Source organism: Diospyros lotus, chromosome 15, assembly GCF_014633365.1.
Source record: "Diospyros lotus cultivar Yz01 chromosome 15, ASM1463336v1, whole genome shotgun sequence".
NCBI classification, from domain to species: Eukaryota; Viridiplantae; Streptophyta; class Magnoliopsida; order Ericales; family Ebenaceae; genus Diospyros; species Diospyros lotus.
This window is the reverse complement of record NC_068352.1, coordinates 15,627,639-15,649,229: the sequence shown is the minus strand read 5'-3', so window position 1 is coordinate 15,649,229 and position 21,591 is coordinate 15,627,639. Positions and strand designations below refer to the sequence as shown.

Here is a 21,591-nt window from a genome sequence, read left to right as displayed (position 1 = left end):
GAAAATGGAAAGGTGTGTAGGTTGAAGAAATCATTGTATGGGTTAAAACAGTCCCCTAGAGCATGGTTTAGAAGGTTTAGCTCAACCTTGAATCTGTTGAGATATAAGCAAGGGCATTCGAATCACACGTTCACTAAACATGGTGCAAATGGCTCAAAAACTATCATAATCGTATATGTTGATGATATCATTATCACAGGTGACAACTAGCAGGAAGTAAAGACTCTTAAGGGCTAATTGCAGCAATCATTCGAAGTCAAAGATCTTGGAAAGCTAAAGTACTTCCTAGGGATGGAGATAGCAAGGAGTAAGGAAGGCATCTATATGTCACAAAGGAAGTATATACTTGATTTACTAAAGGAAATAGGTAAGTTGGGGCTGCAAACCAGCTAGCACTCCCCTGGAACCTAATTGGAAATCTAAGGAAAATAATGTAGACTCTACTGTGGATAAGGGAAGATATCAAAGGCTAGTGGGAAAATTGATCTACTTAACTCTCATACGACCTGATATCACCTATGCGATAAGTGTAGTGAGTCAATTTATGCATGCATCCACTACTAAACACCTTAATGTTATTCATCATATCCTAAGATGTTTGAAAGGAAGCCCTAGTAAGGGAATCTTGTTCGAGAAGAATGAAGATCGGGGAATTCAATGCTTTGTAGATGTTGATTGGGCAGGATCATTGGAAGATAGTAAATCCACTTCAGCTTTTTGTACCAAGGTATGGGGAAACTTGGTGACATGAAAAAGTAAGAAACAAAGCGTAGTGGTTAGAAGTAGTGCTGAGGCTGAATATAGAGCCATCACACAAGGTATATGTGAGATCATGTGGCTGGAAAAATTGATGGAAGATCTGAAAATTGAAAATTCTACTCCTACAAAGCTATACTATGATAGCAAGTCTGCTATAAGTATAGTAAATAATCCGGTTCAGCATGACCGGATAAAACATGTGAGGATAGATAAACATTTCATTAAGCAAATGATCGAAGAAGGTGATATAAATCTGGTATATATACCTACAGGTATCCAAGAAGCTGATATTCTAACTAAAGCCATGAATAAACAAGGTTTTGAGCTAATTATAGATATCTATTCTCCAGCTTTGAGGGGGAGTGTTGAGGATATAATCACGAATTAAAGAAGATAAAGGGGCAAAAAAGAAGAAAGAAGAGCTAATAAAAATGCAGCTGTCAGTTCCTAAAAATTAGAAGAAGATGAAGCCTCTTGTTATCTAAAAGAATAGGATAAAGTTCAGAAAATTTATCTCTACTTATCTGTTGTTGTATTTGTATTTTAAATTCCTAGATTTTAGGAGTTTTTTCTTCTATTTAAGTTTGTAATTTGTATCTTTGAGGGTGTGAAATTTAATTGTTCCGGTTTCACCCTGATTTCCTTAGAGTGTTAATCTTTAAAACTCTAAGGTTTTTTACTTTGTTCAGTGTACAAGCAAGACCTGACAAAATCCACAAATAGATCATCCCAAATATCATTACAAATTGGTTGAGGAGAGTTTTGAGCATGTTCTTTTGTGGTTTGACAAATATAGCACTTCCTTAGGAGTCTAGGCCAGTGGCATCTCTTAAAGAAGGGTCATAATCTTATCTCTTTCGAAGTAACCACTATGACCCTTCATGCAAATCTCTAGTTAGTTTGGGTTTTGGCCTTAAGGAAGTACATGGAATGCATAGACAACTGCACTAAATAAGTAAACCCTCCATGCAAATTTTTCTTGGTTTACATTTACTCTTTTGCTAAAAGCTTCTTCAATCCCATCCACTTTCTTCACAGGAGCGTCTACGGCCTCTTCTCATATGACCAAATCATCTCAATTGTTTCTTATACATTTTATCACTGATCTTATGATGTATAACCTCATTTTTAAAATTTTCCTTTTCTTGTGTGGCCATGTATCTATTTTAACATACAACAAAATTGGTCTTAGACGTCCATAACATTTTCCTTTTAATTTTAATGGGATTTTACTATCGCCTAAATCTTGGGCGCACTTCTCCATTTTAATCATCATGCTTTTATTTTATAAATAACATCCTCGATAATCTCCTCATCTTTTTGGTCAATTGCTCCAATATATCTAGACTAATCATTTCTTGGAATTACTTGATCTTCAATTCCCACCATGAGTAGCATCCTTCTCTATTCCATCAGATACAATTCCATACAAATAATGCTTTCTAATAAACATAGAAACACAAAAATTTCTGTCACCTTCATGTTAGGCCCTAGATGGCAAGGGAAGGGCTCTCCACTATAGCCTTAGTAGTTATACTAGCTTCCTAGGCACAAAACTGTTGCAAGTTTTGTGTCCACAATTAAGCTGCACCATTTCTTGTTGATGGTGCACAATGATTGAGAATTTCCATGCTGATAGTGTTGGATTGGCTACACAAGATTCATTATAACACCAAATTGAGTCTCTCTCCATCTGCATTCCCTGCTACCCACACCAAATTGACTTTTTCTCCACATCATTATGAAATTGTAGTCGTGTTTCTCCTTCCTCATTTTCTTCTCAAGGCTCAATAAAAATAGCAAGCTTCTATTCAAGGATTTTGTTGAATTATTAACCACCGTCTAATGTAAAAGCTTAAGTTGGTAAAGAGAGAGGTTAACATATCATTTTTATATTACTACTTTTACCCTCAACAAGCGCACCCCCCCCCCCCCTCCCCCCCATGTGGCTGAGCTTTATTGCATAACTAGTCCAAACAGGTGCGTGCAACAAATAAAATATTGGGTTAGCTGTGAGGTTTGAACTCAAGGCCATTGCATGCTCTAATACCTTGCTAAATTTGTTAAATACCATCTAATCTAAAAGCTAAAACTGGTAGACACAGGGTTAGCTTATCTTTTATATTATTATTTTTACTCTCAATAGATTCCTTAGATCAAGGCCTAGCATCCCACATTTGAAAGATTTGCCATTTGTATCTCATGCATTGGGAATAGAAGGCTTTAATGCCTCTTGAACCGTGGATTCCTTGGTCTACCTAATTTTACCACTTTAATCACTCTCAAATTCTCTGTTATGTATCCTAGAATGCCTCAATTGACTTGCATTGGTTAATCATAGTGCCTTCACTTTCTTGCATTGCATTTATGAATTACCATGGGATGTGTGCTTCTTCCACAGTCCAACTGTCCAAAGTGTTTGTGACTCAATTTTTGCCTAATTACCAGGCCTTACCCCACTAAGCTATCTTGTCATGCATTGTTAATTTGACTCACATAAATTTTTGAGGAAAGAAAAAAAAAATTAACTGGTATATTTTAAAACTAATTATCTTCCTATCTCAGAGTTTGGTACATCTGGAACAGGTGTTGCCCATGTTATGGGGTAAAACCCTATTTATTAGTTATCTCACCTTCCTCTATGTTGAGGTTGGCCCATTTCCTCGACGCTACCTATTCTTCTACAGTTGATCCCATTGAACAGCTGCTCCACTTTTGACCTAAAAGCCACAAGTTTCACCATTCCCTCAGGAATCTCAATCATTTCAAAGAGCTTCTCTTTTTTAGAGATCCAACCAACAAAATCTTTAATAAGTATTCACATTGAGCAGGGGAATATCTCCCTTCAAATGATATTCCTACAAATCCTCTAGTGCCTTCTCGCAATTGGAATTGGTCATAGACTCATATGCACCCTCTTATTATCTATATCGTAGTCATGCTCTTAATAGGTTTGATGTCAATTGCATGTATTACACCATATAATATTTGCTGATGTGGAAATTGCACATTTCTGACACTATGTTAGCCACAAACTATTTCGCTTTTGCATAGCACTTGAGTGTTCTAGTTCCCGTGGCAAAGTCACATATCAGCAAGCATTGACATACACACCTGTTCTTCAACCCAACCCCCACCCACAAAAAAGAAAAACAAAAATTAGTCAGGAGAGCAATTATGTTCTTGGAATTGCTTCTTCTGACTCTGTTATTGGATATCTTGCAAGGCAAACTCTTTTCTCTGGAACCAACTAAAACAGTGCAATGTGTGAACCCAGAATTAATCACGTTAACTCAGTTTAGTCTGAAGTGCAAGACAGCGAGAAGAAGATACCAATTTTAACACCCAGTTTGAAACTATAGTGGGTGCTAAAATGCTTTTATATGGTCTGCAACTCTCAAAGCACTTGGAACATATTACATAACCAACAAAACAACCAAGATAAGACAATAAAACAATATAAAATGGAAAAAGATTCCTAATCCCTAATCCTTAATGGCCTAGCATTGTTATCAAATAAACTACTAGATAAAAGCTTCTAATCCCACAGCCTCGCCCAATGTATAAACAACTTATCCTTGTCAAGTAAACTACCGATAAGGATTACCAAACAACTTTATGTTGCATCAATGGTATAAGAATCAAAGTGTTCCTAGCATCATGCATATCAAGTATTTAGCATCAAGTAACACAAAGAAGCAGACACTATAACCAGAGCAGACTCCAATTACATACCTCCATGAAAATTCCATCAACTCCAACAGAAACTGCTGTCCTTGCAATGCATGGTATCAGTTCACGAAGACCACCGCTGGCAACACCACCACCCTCCAGCTATTTGAGGAAGAGGAACTCAGCTTATAATATATATTGTACAGATAAATGAAATATAAATACAAGTAGTAATGATAGGAATCTGCAACTTATTGGAAGTTATAAAAGGTAGAAACAGACTGTTATTGCTACAAAGAAGAAAGGAATCTTAGAAAATGAAGGTAAAATCAAATCAATAAACATGAAAACACACAATTGTTGATATTATTGAGATCCTGAGATAATTTGGGTCATTTCAAATTGTTATTTTACTGTTATACATCAAACGAACCATGTAAAGAGAAATATAAATGACACAAGGTCTTTCTTTCTTTTTCTTTTTTGCAGAAAAGTACACGTGAGTACCCCTAAGATTTAGGATAATTGCAAGAACTATCCTTGATAATTGAGAAAATACAGTGAGTACCCCTGAGGTATAATACTATGTTGCAATTTTCCCCCGCTGTTAGTTAACCCCAATTAAATATTTTAAAATGACCAAAATACTCTTATATTTAGAAACTTTATCCTCTCTTTTTTTCTCTCTCCCTTCTCTCTCTCTCTCTCTCTCTCTTGGTCTGCTAGCTGTGGCAACAACAGTTCTACCCCTCCCTTTCTCCTTTTTTCTCTCATTTTCTCTGCAAATCAATCTCTTTCTTTGGCTCTCTCTGCAAGTTGAAGCCCTTTGATTTGCATTTGTTAGAAGTACTATTGTACATATATATGTGGTAGATAGTCTCATTTCTATTAGTCGTCTCACTCGTTCTTTGAATTGTCGTGTTATCTTTGATTTTGATTATGTTCTTGTGCAAGATCGGGGTACAGATGGATGATCGGCACTGGATGTGAGTTTGAGGAACCTTACCATCTTGCTCTACCGTCATCTATAACATCTGCTTGTGCTACTACAGGGGCACCTCCTCTTCAAATTCATTCTCGGCTTGGTCATCCTCATTTATCTACTCTTTGACAAATGATTCCTTCATTATCTTCGTTGACAGTTCTAGAATGCGAGTCTTGTCATCCAGGCAAACATGTCCGTTCTTATTCTAGTTGTCTTAATAAACAAGTTGATGCTCCTTTTGATCTTGCACAATTTGGTCGTACCATTTGGCTTTTCTCTCATCTCGGGGTATTGTTCATCAATTTTCTTGTCCTCATACTCCGCAACAAAATGGGGTGGTTGAACATAAAAACCGTCATCTCATTGAGACTGCTCGGACACTTCTCCTTCACATGCATGTTCTTGTTGTCTTTTGGGATGTCGTTCTTCTCACTTCTAGCCATCTGATCAACTGGATGCCATCCACTATTCTGAATGGAGCCATTCCACATACTTTACTATTTCCTCATGATTATGTCTATCCTATCCCTCCTCATGTCTTTGGATCAACCTGTTTTGTCCATCTTCTTTCCCTTGGTTGAGATAAATTATCTCCTCGCTTGATCAAGTGTATATTTCTAGGCTACTCTCACCATCAGAAAGGATACAAGTGTTACTCCCTTAACCTTGGTAGATATTTTCTCTCTTCTGATGTCACATTCTTTGAGTCCACACCTTTTTTTCTCTTCTTCGTATGGTGGGTCTTCTTCCTCCCTTCATGAGGTTCTTCCCATCCCTTCTTTCCTCCTCCGATCCCCGTACTTGTTCCTACTCCTCCTATTCCTCTTCAAACTTATTAGTGTCGTTCTAAACCTCCATCAGTGCCTCTAGCTCTAGCTCCAGCTCCAACTCCTCCTATTGCCCATGATGATATTTCTTCAGATTCACGTCTTCCTCCAACTGGTGCCATTATTCTATCTCCCTCCGATTTTACCCAAGCTCATGTTCGTCGTGGTACACGTTACACTTGAAATCCTCATCCCATTCATACTTTTGTGAGCTATCACCGTTTGTCACCTATTTATTCTACTTTTGTATCTACTCTCTCTTTTGTTTCTATTCTTAAGACAGATGCTGAAGCTCTTTCTCACCCTAGGTGGTGACATGCTATGGATGAGGAGATGTCTGCCTTGCTAGCTAATGAGACGTGGAATCTAGATCGTCTCCCTCCGGGGAAGTCTACTATTGGTTTTCGGTAGGCGCTTATAGTTAAGAATAGTTCGGATGGCTTTGTTGATCATTTGAAGGCTCAATTGGTTGCTAAGGGCTATATCAAATTTTTGGCTTGGATTATGGTGATACATTCTCTCCCATGACTAAGATTGTTTTCTTCATGTTTTTCTTGCTATGGCCACTATTCAGCAGTGGCCTCTTTATCAGCTAGATATTAAAAATGTTTTTCTTCATGGCGACTTACAAGAGGAAGTGTATATAGAGCAACCTCTTGGTTTTGTTGCTTAGGGGGAGTCTCGACTAGTCTGTCACTTGAAGAAGTCCTTATATAGCCTAAAGCAATCTCCTCGATACTGGTTTGGTTGCTTCAATTATGTCATTCAATCTTTTGGTATGAGTAGAAGTGAAACTGATCATTCTATTTTCTATTGCCATTCTCCTGGTGAAGTTATATTATTGGTGGTGTACATAGATGACATTGTTATTTAAGGACATTGTTTTCTATTGCCATTCTCCTAGTGAAGTCATTATGTTTTCTATAGTTGATATACAAATTTAATTGCTACATCCTACTGAAACCCTAAGAACCTGACATTTCCCCAACCTTGAAAATTTATGTGTCCTCAAGAAAACAAAGAAGTTGAGTAGCACGAGAAATTGATTGAGCAATTCTTGAAAGTTCCAGCTGTAGTTAGTGGAGGTAAAGCAGAACTGAAAGTAGCAATAGGACCAATGATTTTCTATCAGACCAATAGAATGTAGAATTCCATGCAATTTTCCATAATTTCACACCAAAGCTGTACATGGATGACTTCTAATTGGATGGTTCATCACGGAAAACTTCTGGAGCCATCCATTCATGAGTTCCTGGTGATGATTTTGTAGAAAGAATTGTGCTAGGTTTTAAGCAAAATAGGCCAAAATCACAAATCTTTACTGTATACTTCTTTTCAACCAAAAGATTTGGAGACCTCAAATCTCCCACGAAAAGAACAATATTTGGATGCCGCAGGTGTTTCGTAATTGTGTCCTCTCAAAAATTCCTTCAATTGCTCTGGATGGAAATCTTGATCCATAAAAATCTTTACAGCCACATCTGAGCCCTGCCAATCAACATGATGGACAACATCAAAGGATCTAATCTGATTCTCTCTTTCAGAACAAGATCACTCCCTGAGATATCCAAATCTTCCACCTCAAGTGAAAGATCTTGAGTTGGTTTAGTTGGAACAATTTGACCTTACTTGACAAACCTAAAATCACCATAGGATGTAATGTCCTTTGGATCAGAAATGCCTACAAGTGGCTGAACTTCTCCATGATCAAGTAGAGGAAGATGCCTGGAAGGAAGAGGATCTTGAACATCTTTATTGCTACTTGAACTAGGAACCATATTGTGTTCATCTGTAGATTTCTTAGGACATGTCATGTTAGCAGCATCACCATCAATACCTTCCAGAATTTGATCAGTCTTCTTTAACAGAAAATCATCCGGCAAGTTGGATTGCAGAATTCTATGAATCACTCCATTTCCTGGCAGGAGTGGATCTGATCTTTCCTTAGGAGGAAAATTAGAAGGAAGACTTACTTGATACAATTTCAAAAACATCATCATGAATCCATCAAATTTCCTTGTTAGGCCATCAATAGTTGTCTCCATCTTCTCAAACTTCTGATCGAACTTCCGATCCAATGTCTCAAGCTTCTGATCCATTGTAATGATCGCCTTGTGGTTTCTACTGAATCCAGCTTCCAGCGAATCACTGCTAGACTGCAGATTCGAGACTGTCACATTCACCTGCTGCAATTCTGACTTGAACTGCTTGATTCTTGTACCATCAGCCATGGCAGAAATTTCACAAGCAGGAGAAGTCAAAGGCCAAGGAACAGCTCTAATACCAATTTGTTATGATCCTTGGATCTGAATGTGAATTGTCAGCCACTGGCGAGAATTAGGGCAGGAAGTGGCGAGAGATAAGGCAGAAAATAGGGAGAATTTAAGAGGAGAATTGAGAGAGAGAACAGAAAGATGCGAGAGAGAGATAATGTTCAAGAGAGAGAAATTGAGAAATAGAGAATTCTGAGAGAGAAGATTGGAAGAGAAAATTGGAGAGAGAAATTCAGAAACTGAAATTTAGTAATGTCATTGAATGCCTACAAAACAGATTGATTAGCTTTATATATAGCAAATCAATCAGCTGTTACAATTTCAGTTACAAGTTGTAACTATTCTCTAGAGATTTAATATGCTACGGCTGATATACAAATTTAATTGAACTTGACATATTTCTCAGGAAAAATTTAAATAAGTTGAAAAAAAAAATTCATCAATCTACCAATTAAAAGACACTTAGATCTATGGACTTTATAACAATGAAACAAGGCAAGATATTGATGCATCAGAAAGCAAGACCACCACCCAAGATACTAAACAACTCTTCTAGTTAATAGCATAAAGCATGCATAAGGTTCTCTTCAATCTTAGATTCTGGCAACTTCTAGTTAATAGCATAAAGCATGCATAAGGTTCTCTTCAATCTTAGATTCTGGCAATAGGAATCACCCATCTTGCTATTAGATAGAAGTGGAAACAAAAAGGCATGATTGAAGGAGAAATTAATAAAGTGCCACTATTGTCAAATTTATCTTAAAATAACAACAAAAATCTAAAACCCAGAATATTTTTGTCAATCACGTATGGGTATAATTTTTTCTTGTGGAGGAGATAAGAGACTTTTTTACTTAAAAGTGGATTTCTTGAACTAAACCCTAGCCTACTTTCACTATTTATGGATGAACACACTAAACATATCCAAGTAGAGATGCCTTGGCTTATGGATTTATGGATTACACATGAAACTAAGCTCAAGTTACAGAGACACTCTAGAATCTAAAGATATTAAGTTTAACAATCAAAAATGAATACACAATGAATCTTCACAAAAACAGAAATATGAATTATGTTGTAGTGAGACTAGGAGATCAAGCTACTCCAAGAAAAAATTAATCCAAATACTCGGATCAGTTGTACAAAAAGACAAAAATTGTATAGAATGCCATTCACAAAATCCAGGCAAGACAGTCAAAATGGAAAAGTGCTTTAATTATAAACTCATTTAATGGTAAAAGAAAAAATTTATCTCATGACTATAAGACCAACTCTAGTGTATGGCATGAACTGTTAAGCAATTAAGTACCAACATGTACAAAGTATGAGTGTGATAAATTAAGAATGTTATGATAAATGCGCAGCCATACAAAAAAGAAAGATAGAATTAGAAATGAGATTATCTATAAAAGTTGGAAATGGTGCCTATTGAAATGAGATGCATGAGATCCATTTAAGATGATTTAGACATGTTAAAACAAGACCAATACACTCTTATGAGGAGAGTGAATTGAGTGAAACAATTTTGCAGTAAAAAAAGTTAGGAGGAAGACCGAAAAGAGCTTGGTAGAGCTCTATGCATGACATGAAATATAATGTCATTATAGAAGATGTATCGTGCATAGAGATGATTAACAAGCTAGAATCCTTACCCACCTAGTGGATTAAGACTGGGTCTTATTGTTATTTATATAGGTAAAATTTTCACAACAAAAAAAGGAAGAAGCCTGCTAAACCTGTAATAGGGTTACATCCCAAACTTGCCACATCCATCATCCCATAGTCCACTTAAACCTGGGATCATACATTTAATCCAAACTAGTGAACGTTGAACAATGTGGTCAGAATTCTTGAACAACACAAACACCTTTCCTTGAGAAAAGGCACCCCAATGCATGAAGTTTCAAGTTATGCAAGGTCTCAGATGCATATGTGTTTAAAAAGCCCAGCACCCCCCCCCCCCCCCCCCCCCTCGGGCTGGTGCATGCACTTTTTCACCATCAAGGTAGATATCTTTTCTTCAAAGATCAGAATAATAACCAGTGTTCTAAAACACGATAGGCACTAGTCGGGCGTTAGACTGAGGCCTAGCGCCTAGGGTGCCTAGGCAAAGCCTAGGAAAACTGTTGTTTTCAGCAATAATGCAACATATTTTGTGCTTTCATCTAATAGTAAGTCACAGACAAATTAAATTATTGTATTAACAATAATTTGGCCCATGGTAGTGTACTTTTCTCGACTTTTTTTCCCACGAAATTTCTCCCAAGTTTCCTAGCAATTACCCATTCAATATGTGCTTTTTGACCAATGCTTTGCTTTACTTTGGTCTCTCTCTCTCTCTCCCCCCCTCCCCAAATTTCTCTCATCTTCCAGACGAGTTCCATCTACTTCAAAAATTTCTCTCCCCTAAATTTCTCCAACAGATCCATTCTTCTCTACTCCCTCTGTTCAATGACTACTACTACAAGAGGCAAGGAGCCCGCCTTCTCCTCTTCTGCTTCTTGGAGCAGCGACAGCTATGATGTGTTGTTGAGCTTCAAAGGCGAGGACACTCACTGGACCTTCATCGACCATCTCTACACGACTCTTACAAACGGCTCTTACAAGCGTCGGATTTCACACCTTCTAGGACGATGATGAAGTCCAGAGGAGAAAGCATCAAGGTTGAGCTGTGGAGGGCCCGGCACCTAGGATGTCGATTGGCATGAAATTGCGACCGTCAGGACATGCTCGACCCAGGCAGTGCGGCTAGGTGCTGCCTAGGCGTCAATCGGGCTCGATTAATCGGGCCTGGCGCCTAAGAGTGCCGATTAGGGTTTAATCGCAGCGCTCTCCTTGGCCGCATTTTAGAACATTGATAATAACATTAACATTAGACAAACTCAATTTAGGCAGCAAGAAAAAAAGGTTTTCCATCATCTAATATTATGGGTATGGACATGTCTACCTAACCAGCTATATAGAATAACCATAATTATCTGAATATTTCAGTGACTCCATTTTTTTTATTTTCAAAAAGAATTCAGAAATGAACACACCTTTCTTCCAGCTGGTTGTTGCAAAGAATGTGTGATATCAGCCACCTGGATGAGAATCAAATTATCACACCTTCAGAGATAGCATGAAAAACTAGGCAATAGCATGCCAAATATTCCTTGAACAGAAATATATTATAACATATAATAAAATGCAAAAGTAATACTCACTACAGGACAGTTAGCTTCCCTCATCAACTCCAAGTTTCGAGGATCAACAATCAAATCATCTGTGAAACAGATCCAAAATATTAGCTCAATAAAATAAAGAAACAATTGGATTAATGATGTATCAATGACTTCAATCACAATATACTTTTGGCAATGACATAGCCATTGCTTCAAATAGATTTGTATTACAACTGCTAATACTTCAATTCATGTAAAGTCAAATGGAAGACACCACTGTGGATTATACAAAACTTTCCAACTCAAATTTGAGTAAGCATTGGTCATTAACCTATGCAAGTGGTTGGCAGACTGCAACCTAAAGTAGAAAAGTGGACCGCTGCGTGTTTATCTTATTAGGATATTACTTTCAATAGATACCTAAAGGCCAAGGCCTGAAACTATTATGTATCACTATATATCCCTAAAAGACCATGATCATCCCGTGCATGCCTATTAAACAAGAAATTTAAGATGACTTACTATAGCCAAACATTGTTCCTCTCTCGCAAACCATAACTTTTTCATTTCCACCCAATCTAATCTTTTCAGCAGAATTTGCCATCACCTACAAAAAGCAGAATTTTGGTTGTCCAAACAAGAAAGAAAGAAATAAGTGAAACAATCAGACGGGAGAAACTTTTTTACTCACAGATGGAGCACAGAATTGGCCTTTCTTAATATTGATGATTTTTCCAGTCTTGGAAGCAGCAACTAGGAGGTCTGTCTGCCATTTCAAGAGTTTGTGAGAAGATGACCAAAAGTATGAAGGTTTTGGTAAGAGCAATTAAAACCTATTAATTCAACCTGTCTGCATAGGAATGCTGGGATCTGAATAACATCGGCAACTCTGCCAACTTCTTCACACTGAGAAAAAAAAAAGTGTCATAAACAGCTTGCAATATCAAACATCAGTTCCCTACTATCTTTTGATTAGTGTTAAAACTGGACACCGATATGACCCAAGAATCACTCAACTACTCTCAATGAACTGATCACAACACATTCGTAATAACAGAAAGTAATTAATAGACAAAATTAAAAAGAGAAACAAGAAAGCAAACCACAATGCAGCACGCCCGATTTACCCTGGTTCATGCCATAGAAATGGCACTACATCTAGCACTCCAAGAAGAGAGCAATCCACTAAGAACTTAGGAAATCAGTACAAGAATCCCTCACTCGCCTTCTCTTATCTCTCAAATACAATCCTTACATGAAAAGACTCCGAGAACTATACTTACTCACAGCTCTCTCTCTTTTCTCACTACACTTGAAATAAGAGAATAGAGTGACACAATGATTGATGATCGGATTAGGCCTCCTCGCCCTCCTATTTATAAACTAAAAAGGGTCGGACCTTTCTAGGGGGAAATAACCGACTATTACAAAGTCTAAACTACCCCTACTAATTACAGTTAATTCCTGCAATCTAACTGCCACTCAATCTTCCTCATAACCTCTTCTGATTTCCTCTAGACTTCCAACACAATGACTCGGGCAAAACATCAACAATTAGCATTTGATTATATAAGTTAGCATTCAGTGTGAGAAGACAAAACATGAATGACACTATGGATGGAAGAAATGAGAACACCTAAAGGGATTTCTATATAAAAATCAACTGTTTCCTGAAAAGGTTTAAAGGATCGACTCCAGCACACACACACAAAACGTCTTCTTTCAGACAATTGAACAACTTATCATAACGCCTGCCATTTCAATTTTTTGTCACCTTGCCCATTGGAAGCAAAAAAAAAAGATTATTGACAAAACCCCACCAATATAGACAATGGCACGCAACAGTATAACCAGCAAGCACAACAGGGCATAAATTTCCTCAAAAGGAATAGACAGCCTGATGTAACTTTTTATCCCCTTTCCTGAGAAAGGTTTATGTTTTTTGTAACTAGTGGTAACTCAAACATGAAATCAAATTTCTCTTTTAAGAGATTTGAATTGAAGTCTTGTTATATCTGTTTGTTCTCCATTATTCACATTTGTTGTGTTCTTGTTCTGTGTGCGTTCTACACTTTTGTTTGCCTATCAATCCATATTGGAAAACATGATATACCTCCTTAGGCTTCTTTGCTAGTTGTTCAAGAATCAGACTGGTAGTAAGTAGTAAGTAGTAACTTAACAAAACAAAACCAAGCATTCACAATAGAGTTTTACTTTAGTTGCAATAATACATCATCCATATAAATGAAGCTTTAAATCAATACAGGACCCAAAGCTGTACATGTCTTCTCCTTTTTTCCTTTTTATTGGAAGGCAGGATTAGGGGAAGTGGTGGAGAAGAATGATCTTAAAATATTAATGCATGCACCTTCAACCACAGAGCAAGGGCATCTTAATAGTTAAGAAGTAAAGTGTTGGAACAAAAAAATTGCCATATAACCAGTATAGACATATCAAGCACATAAAGCTAGTAGTTTTACAGGAAAATAGGAAAAAAAACAACTGAGCTTCACCGTGTTCTATTAGTACAAGCAAGTTGCTCTATAAAACTTTTCCTTTTCTTTTTCTTTTTTGAATAAGCTGTTTGCTCTGTAATTTGTTATGGGAATTCGGAAATCCAATACATAACATAAAGCAATAGAAAAATGGCACTTGAAAGAGGAAGAAAAGTTACCTGAATGGTTTCATGTACATCAGTCACTATAGGGATGTCATACGCGACCTTTACCTTCTCAAGAATCTGCAACCAGAAAGTAGCAATTTCAATGCGTTAAGAATTATTCAACCCTGTTGGCTTATCCATACAAAAAAGTTAGCATTAAAGACTTGTTCACCAGTATCCGTTAAATTGTTTTGGCATTTAAGTATGCGGTGGATGTAGCATCAACTGTGTGACTAGTGTAGGAAGTCAAGTTGCACTATTCTGGGGAGTTATGACAACTACCAAGATTGGCTAGTGTCTGAGAGAGAGAGAGAGAGTTAAGGAAACCATGAGAATGAGGCAGCATGATGCTATCCAGGAGTTGTAAGGAGGCTGCAACTATTTTCGAGTCTCCATGCATGAGAGTTGGGGTTCTCTAACAAGGTCTTTTATCTGAAAAGCTGATGACTCCTCTTTATATTGGTAAAAGGAGTGTTGCCAGAACAAAAGCTAGGGCCAAGATGATTAGGATAAGGCTGCTTGGCCCAATTTAATTACTTAAACAGGGAAAATAGAAGTCAAGTTGCATTCTTCATGCCTAGCTAGGTATAGCCTATTTGGAGACTTAGGCACTGCATTTGCTCCCATGGGGAGGCAAGAAACTGATTTTGGATTTTTAAGAAAAAAAATTTGTGACTGGGGTGAAATCGTTTTGCTGAGGAATGAAAGATCCAGTGCCTAAGCAATATGTTTAGTCCTAGCCTCCAATCACGAGTTCCTAATTTCCACCCAAAGGAGAATGACCTTCAGGTTTTTCCTTGGATCCATGGTGTTTAATGTAAGACAGTTGAGGTAGGATGCCAAGGAGATAATGTTGCAGAGGGAGGATCCAGAGGATACTAAGAAGATATTGTCTTAAGGAGATGTTGAGGAGAATAATTGCAAAGAGATACTCTGAGATGACATGTCATAGAGGTGAGTTGGATCTTGAAAGCTCAGAACAAAGACAAACATAGACAGGGGATGCAGTGTGTCCCGTCAAGGGAATCCTTTTTGAGGATGGGCTCAAGGAAGGGGATATAAGTTTCAAGTAAATCACTATATTAAGCTGTGGGAGCCACATGTCATAGTAGAACACAGCTAGAGCATTGCATTAAGATCCAAAGGCATCACATGTAGGAGGTTGTGATGCATGCACCAAAAAAAAAAGTAAGGTTCATTTCTTGAAATGGGTCAATTATGGATAGCAGGAGACTCAAAACATTTTTCAATTACATGTAAACATTTTCATTCATAATAGAATTATTAAAAGCTACTGCACCATATACAAAACGACTGCCACTTATGGCTTAAGATCAAAGTCTAGCCCGTGTAAATACTAAGGAGCATTCATTTCAGATATGCCATGATGCATAAACACTGATCAACAATTTTGACAAGAAGAAATGAGAGCAATATGACCAAAAATAACTAATATTTTATAAGCATACAACACATCAGCAATCACAAGCCTTAATCCCACTAAGTGGGAACTTTATAAGTGTACATGAAAATACAAATTGTGGTTACTTTTTGCAAGTTACATTTAAATTTTGAAGAAAACATTTTCACATTCCATTTATTAGAAAGATTAAGCATAAAGAAAATATCCTCAACTACTCAAATGATTAAAACATTGGATTTTTGAGGTTTTGAACAATCCATACATAAGAACCCTATGGAAAAATCCTCAACATTATGCTTTAACACTTGGTCCCAAAATGAAGACACGTATGTAGTAAACATATAAATGCATAAGTAGAATAATAATGAAAAGCAAGTTCAAGATAACATTAAACAAAAGAAGAAGTTACGAAATATTACCTTTAAGCCTTCAACAAGGCCAGGACCACGAAACGACTTGGAAGAGGTTCGATTGGCTTTGTCAAAGCTTGACTTGAAAACCAGCTGTAACCCAAGCCTAGAACGACATATAAGCGAAATTCTCCATTAATTAATAAGTGTATTTTAGAAGACCAGAGTATAATTAAATGATGAGAAGGCAGGGAAGAAGCAAATTCCCCTTATTTTCCGATCCAGAAACAGAGGAATTAAGGTGTGCTTGCAGAGAAAGTACCTGGAAGTGATGCTCTTAATGTGGCTGGCCATCCGTAGGACGTGCTCCTCCGATTCAATCACATTGGGACCCGCAAATAAGAAAAATGGCTCTGCGCTCTGTTTAGAATCGAGCAATCAACTTCAAAACATCACATAAACATCCCCCCCTCCCTCCTTTTTTCCACAAAATTGTCCAGGAAATGGCAATGCATTTGAATGAATGTGTAGAAGCGAATCGAGCGCAATATGAGATAGGGCGAAGAATCGACAAACCTTGAGCTGGTTGTACAGTGTCGTCGACGGATCCATTTCGCAAACACAAAGAAACGCTGCGAATGCAGGAGAAATTTTGAATCAAATCTGTCCCTCAGGGCGATAAAAGAAACACATCGAAGATAGAAAAACATGCAATGAAATGGTAGCTTCGAGACCTAAGATCTGAGATCCTCAAGCTCCAGAAAGAAAGAAGAGGAAGAACACGCACTGGCAGTGGTAATGCTACAGAACCAAAGTGTCGCAACAACCAGCTGTCGATCCGTATGTAGGCTCGGGCTCCAGCGAGTGGGTCACGAGATTTTTTTTTTTTTTTTTCTTTTTTAGATAATGGGCCGTCTGAATTTACATTGTGATTTAATTGGGTTAATTAAAAAAATTAAACTTTAAGGTGGGGTTTAATTATGATGTATGAAAATTTTTTAGGAGCGTTATTTCGATGTTTTTAAAATATTTTTATTTTTAAAATTTTAAAAAACTTTTTCAAACTATTTTTGCAGTTCCAAGAATTTTTCGATACCATTTCATAATATTAAAAAAATATTAAAAATGTATTTTTGATTTGGAAATAGTTTTCCAAATTTTCATCTACAAAGAAGTTAGGCTGGGAATTTTTTTATTTCTAATACAAATTTTTTAATTTTTTTTTGAAATTTGTTTAAATATATTATGGAATTTATGTTTAGTTTTAGATTGAATAACTATTTTTTTATAATTTTTTATATTAAAAATTATATTTACAAAAAACTCCAATATTATTTTGTTTACATGTTTCCCCAACATTTTCGTTTCCTATTTTTTTAAAAAATATTGTTTCCTCATTTCTATTTTCATATCGTATATGTTTCCCATTTTCGTTTATGTGCAACTTAGATATTTAATAATTTTTAGTTTTTTAATAATAATTGTTGAGTTGCATGATCTAGATATTTTGATCCCTTTTGTTGCAACTTAATTAGAGAAATCATAGTTTTCAATTTCTCATATTATAGTTTCTAAAATTTAGAATAAGTTATGAATCTGTTTGTTACAACTTTTCAAAAGTTGTAGTTAAACAGTTGTGGTGTTTGATACCATAAGTTGTGAAATAGCTTATTTTTGTATAATTGTCTATAATACCCTTAGTAGTTATAGAATGATAATTTAAAAATTAATTAGTGTACAAGATGGCGAGAAAGAGAGAGGGAGATGGCAAGAGAGATGAAGAGATTTGAAAATGAAGATGACGGTGGAGAAGAGAGACGCTTGATTGCGTGGACATGAGGGTAATTCTTTGTTAAAAATATGGGCAAAAATGTCATTAAAATGTGATCGTTTAATCAAAAGTTATAGAAGCTGGAGTATCCCAATTTTGAAAAAGCCAACTTATATCCCTTTAAAAGTTAGTATAAACTAAAAGTTATAATTCTATAAATTATAACAAACACTACATTCCCATTTTTTCTAAACTAGAAGCTAAAAGTTGCAATTTTTAAGCTGCAACAAACAAGCCTTAGATTAAAGCTCTATTTCACAAAATTATAATTGTCTATGTAGTTGAATATCTATTGCATTGATTTGAATAGTTATAAGAAGTAAAGTCCGTTTCAAGTAGTATTTAGTTAAGTTGTTAAAAATCTATTTTCTTAGACTGTTAGTAGTGATAGTTAATGACTCGAATAAGGATAATGATGTAATCTAGTGGCTCTATCTTAAGGCATCTAGATATAGTCAATATAGAATTTAAATGCTATACGTGTTCCAAGCAATTCTTTCTAGTGTTGGTCATGTTTAAATTCAATGCATTTGGATAATGGAATTCTTTCTATGTGTGTTGGTCATGGAATTCTAACATATATACTTTTGTATATGATGGCTTAGAGTGCATAGTATAGAAATTATATATGCTTTTGTTTAACCTATGCGTGTTCTTATCTTGATATATAAATGAGTTATCATAATAGTCAAGCTAGAGCATTTTTGTGATATATTTTATGCTTTATAGTTGAGCATCACATATTATGCTCAACATATTTGATATATTCTATGTGATTTATTTCAGTAAGTAAATATAAGTTATTTGACTTATAAATATTTAATAAGAATATATTTCATAAATTTATTATGAAAAATCATGTTTATATGTGTTTTGCATCCTCATGTTTCATGCTAAAATGATTCTTATTTGAATCTAGAAATATGATGTTTTTAGTTAAGTAACATGTATTGTTCTCAACTTGTTATCAAAAGCCATGTGCTTTAAAATATTTCATTATCCTGGCTCCTCTAAGGCTTTCCACGTAACCAATTGAATGTGATTGGAAAGTTAGATTTGCTGAACTTTTACAAACTTCACTTGCGTTTATTTGAGTTATGAGAAAATTGTGTTTTGATGAATAAGCTTAATGCTTATATTATTTAGATGCTCATAATTAATGAGAAATTTGTGTTTTATATCTAAGCTCAATATTTATGTTTCTCATTTAGATGTTGATATTAAGGAGATGTTATTTTAATGTTATTCAAAATAATATATATTGTTTGAATGATAATCGATTAAGGCATGGTGAAAATCGAGTATGTCACTCAAGTAAATGCTCAGCTTAATTAAGTATTTTATTGCAAGGATCAGGTATGTTAAATATAATTGAGTGATATATGTTGTAGCTAAATCATTTAGCTTTGTAATCAACTAAGAGTTGTGCACAATCGAGTATATCCTTGCATTAGTCAAATATGACTGCTTATAAGGTTTTCATCGAGTATTTTTATGAGCAATCGAGTCTATGTTAATGGATAATCGATTATTAGTAAGCTATCTGATAAACTTATTCGAGTATCTGATGGGTATATAGAGTGTTGACAAATATAATTGAGTATGAAGCTTATATAATAGATTATAGAATATGACTTGAGAAATCATGAATATTTAATCGATTATATTCTATGTGAAATTGAATTAATAAGGAATTAATATGACTTGAGAAATCTTATTAATTAATTGAGAAAAATCCACCATCATAGGCAAATAATTATAAAATACTGTAAGAGTATTTTTGATTTTGAATCAGATTGAAAAGATAATTATATAACCTAGATTAAATTAAATCTAAATCCTAGTGCATTCATTAATTAATTTTTCTCATAAAGAATTCAATTGTTTATTTATTTTTATTTTTATTTATCTGATTAATTAATTTGTTCAACTTAGGCTAATTAAAATTATTTTGGTATTGTGGTCTAGTTCTTATGGGATCGATATTCATTTTATCACTATATGCATATTTGACTAGCGTATACTTGTTCGAATTAATTGTGCATAAATCACACATCATCACTTTGTAGAAAGGTCTGGTTCACAGGGAGCGACTAAACGATAGAAACGCCCTAGCACAGTAGAAGGGCTGAGTACCAGTAGACCTGTATGAAAAAATACTTATGTGACGCCCCGTTCCCACCACGGGTGTCACTCGTGAATAATCAACCGGATTATTCACACAGTATGGCAAAAATGAAGTGTCAGACTATGTTTCAAGGTAAAACGTCCACTAGGCTTTGTTCTTCTCTTCAGTCCACTTAAGGATACGGGCATAAGAAACCCGAAATTCTAAGTGGATGTCACCCTCCTTAGCTCCAACCAACGGCCTAAGGGTGACTCGCCCAGGATCCAACTACAAATCACACTAACGATTCACTTCACTTTACTTTTTCAAAGTTTAAAACCCCTTGGCCGAATGTCGAAAAATATATTCGTAAGGAAAATATATTTTATTTGAGCCTGATTTTTAATTTGCAAAAATAATCCCAAGGCAACAATGCCTAGCGAAAATTAAACATGGCCTTCTCCAACAAGCCCAATTTCTTTTACCCAAAATCCATAGAAAAATTCGGATTTAAACTCTTTTTGGCAAAAATTAGCCAAATTTTTATTTTAACAAATTTCAAAAAATTCCCCAAAATACTTTGAATTTTCCCTTTATTTATGAAAATATTTTTGGGGCCCAAATCCACATTTATTTATTTCTTTACTTATATAAATATAGTTTTTTTTTTTCAGAAATTAAAAAAAACAAGGAGCAACAGCAAAGGGCGGCAGCAACACCAATAGCGCGCGCGGGCCATGCCAGCTGTGTGCTAAGCCGCCTACCGCGAGCACGTGCACCGGCTACGCGTGCCCTGTTAGGCAACAACAACAACCTTGCCCTTATTTTTCTTTTCTTTTTTTTCCTTTTTAAACCATATTTTCCAAAATTTCAATATACACCAAAATATTTCCAAAACATCAAAGTTTTCCTCTATCCTTCAAAAACAAAAATTTATACACATCAACCAAAATGAAATACAAACTTAACTTTACATCACAACCCAAATTACATAGACTACACAACTTTAGTTTTCCATGCTTATAGCCATTAGCCTTCCAAAATATCATTTCCCTTGAGCTTTCACCACCTATAAGAGGTCCCAAAATGACCTTATGAGTCATTACTCAATAAGGGTGCATTGCAAAGTAAATGAAAGTATAAATAATCATGTAATGCAAGATGTAATCTAAATATGGGTAGTTATCCTAACCTTCACAATCTCTCAAGGTGGAGGCTTCAACCAACCCCTTTCTCAAACTCATAATCCTTCATTTGGCCACAGGTCCATTGGAGTACACAAATCCACATATGATTGCAACCACATAAAACTCATAAACAAACACTTACTAAGCATGCAAGATCACCACTCATAGGGTCATCTCTTACCTTAAACTTCTTTAAAACTTCCACAATCGTTGGCTTCCAAGACTTATTTGCTTTCAACCCTTTAAGAAAAACAATCTTTGATCATTAAAACTATTTTCAAGACTATGGATTAAAGAAACTAGAAGGCTTTTTTTCTTTAAACTCAAGGCTTACATGTTGCTCTACACTTA

General features: G+C 35.7%; 1 protein-coding gene across 4 annotated transcripts in view; it reads right to left on the bottom strand.

Annotated features, from left to right (window-relative positions):
• LOC127791974 (2-dehydro-3-deoxyphosphooctonate aldolase) overlaps positions 1–16,983 on the bottom strand; it is a 33,299-nt gene extending 16,316 nt beyond the window's left edge. For all 4 annotated transcript variants that reach the window (XR_008021040.1, XR_008021041.1, XR_008021039.1 and 1 more), the window contains exons 1-11: positions 16,850–16,983; positions 16,692–16,747; positions 16,438–16,535; positions 16,185–16,281; positions 14,355–14,420; positions 12,527–12,586; positions 12,372–12,446; positions 12,203–12,287; positions 11,723–11,781; positions 11,555–11,599; positions 4,495–4,593 (exon numbers count right to left, since the gene is read on the bottom strand). Coding sequence is in view for 1 of the 4 variants with exons in the window: in XM_052322216.1 (XP_052178176.1) it covers positions 4,495–4,593; positions 11,555–11,599; positions 11,723–11,781; positions 12,203–12,287; positions 12,372–12,446; positions 12,527–12,586; positions 14,355–14,420; positions 16,185–16,281; positions 16,438–16,535; positions 16,692–16,727 (720 nt within the window). In the remaining 3 variants the exon portion in view is untranslated. The remainder of the gene's footprint in view (positions 1–4,494; positions 4,594–11,554; positions 11,600–11,722; positions 11,782–12,202; positions 12,288–12,371; positions 12,447–12,526; positions 12,587–14,354; positions 14,421–16,184; positions 16,282–16,437; positions 16,536–16,691; positions 16,748–16,849) is intronic.
• Positions 16,984–21,591: the final 4,608 nt, after the last annotated feature.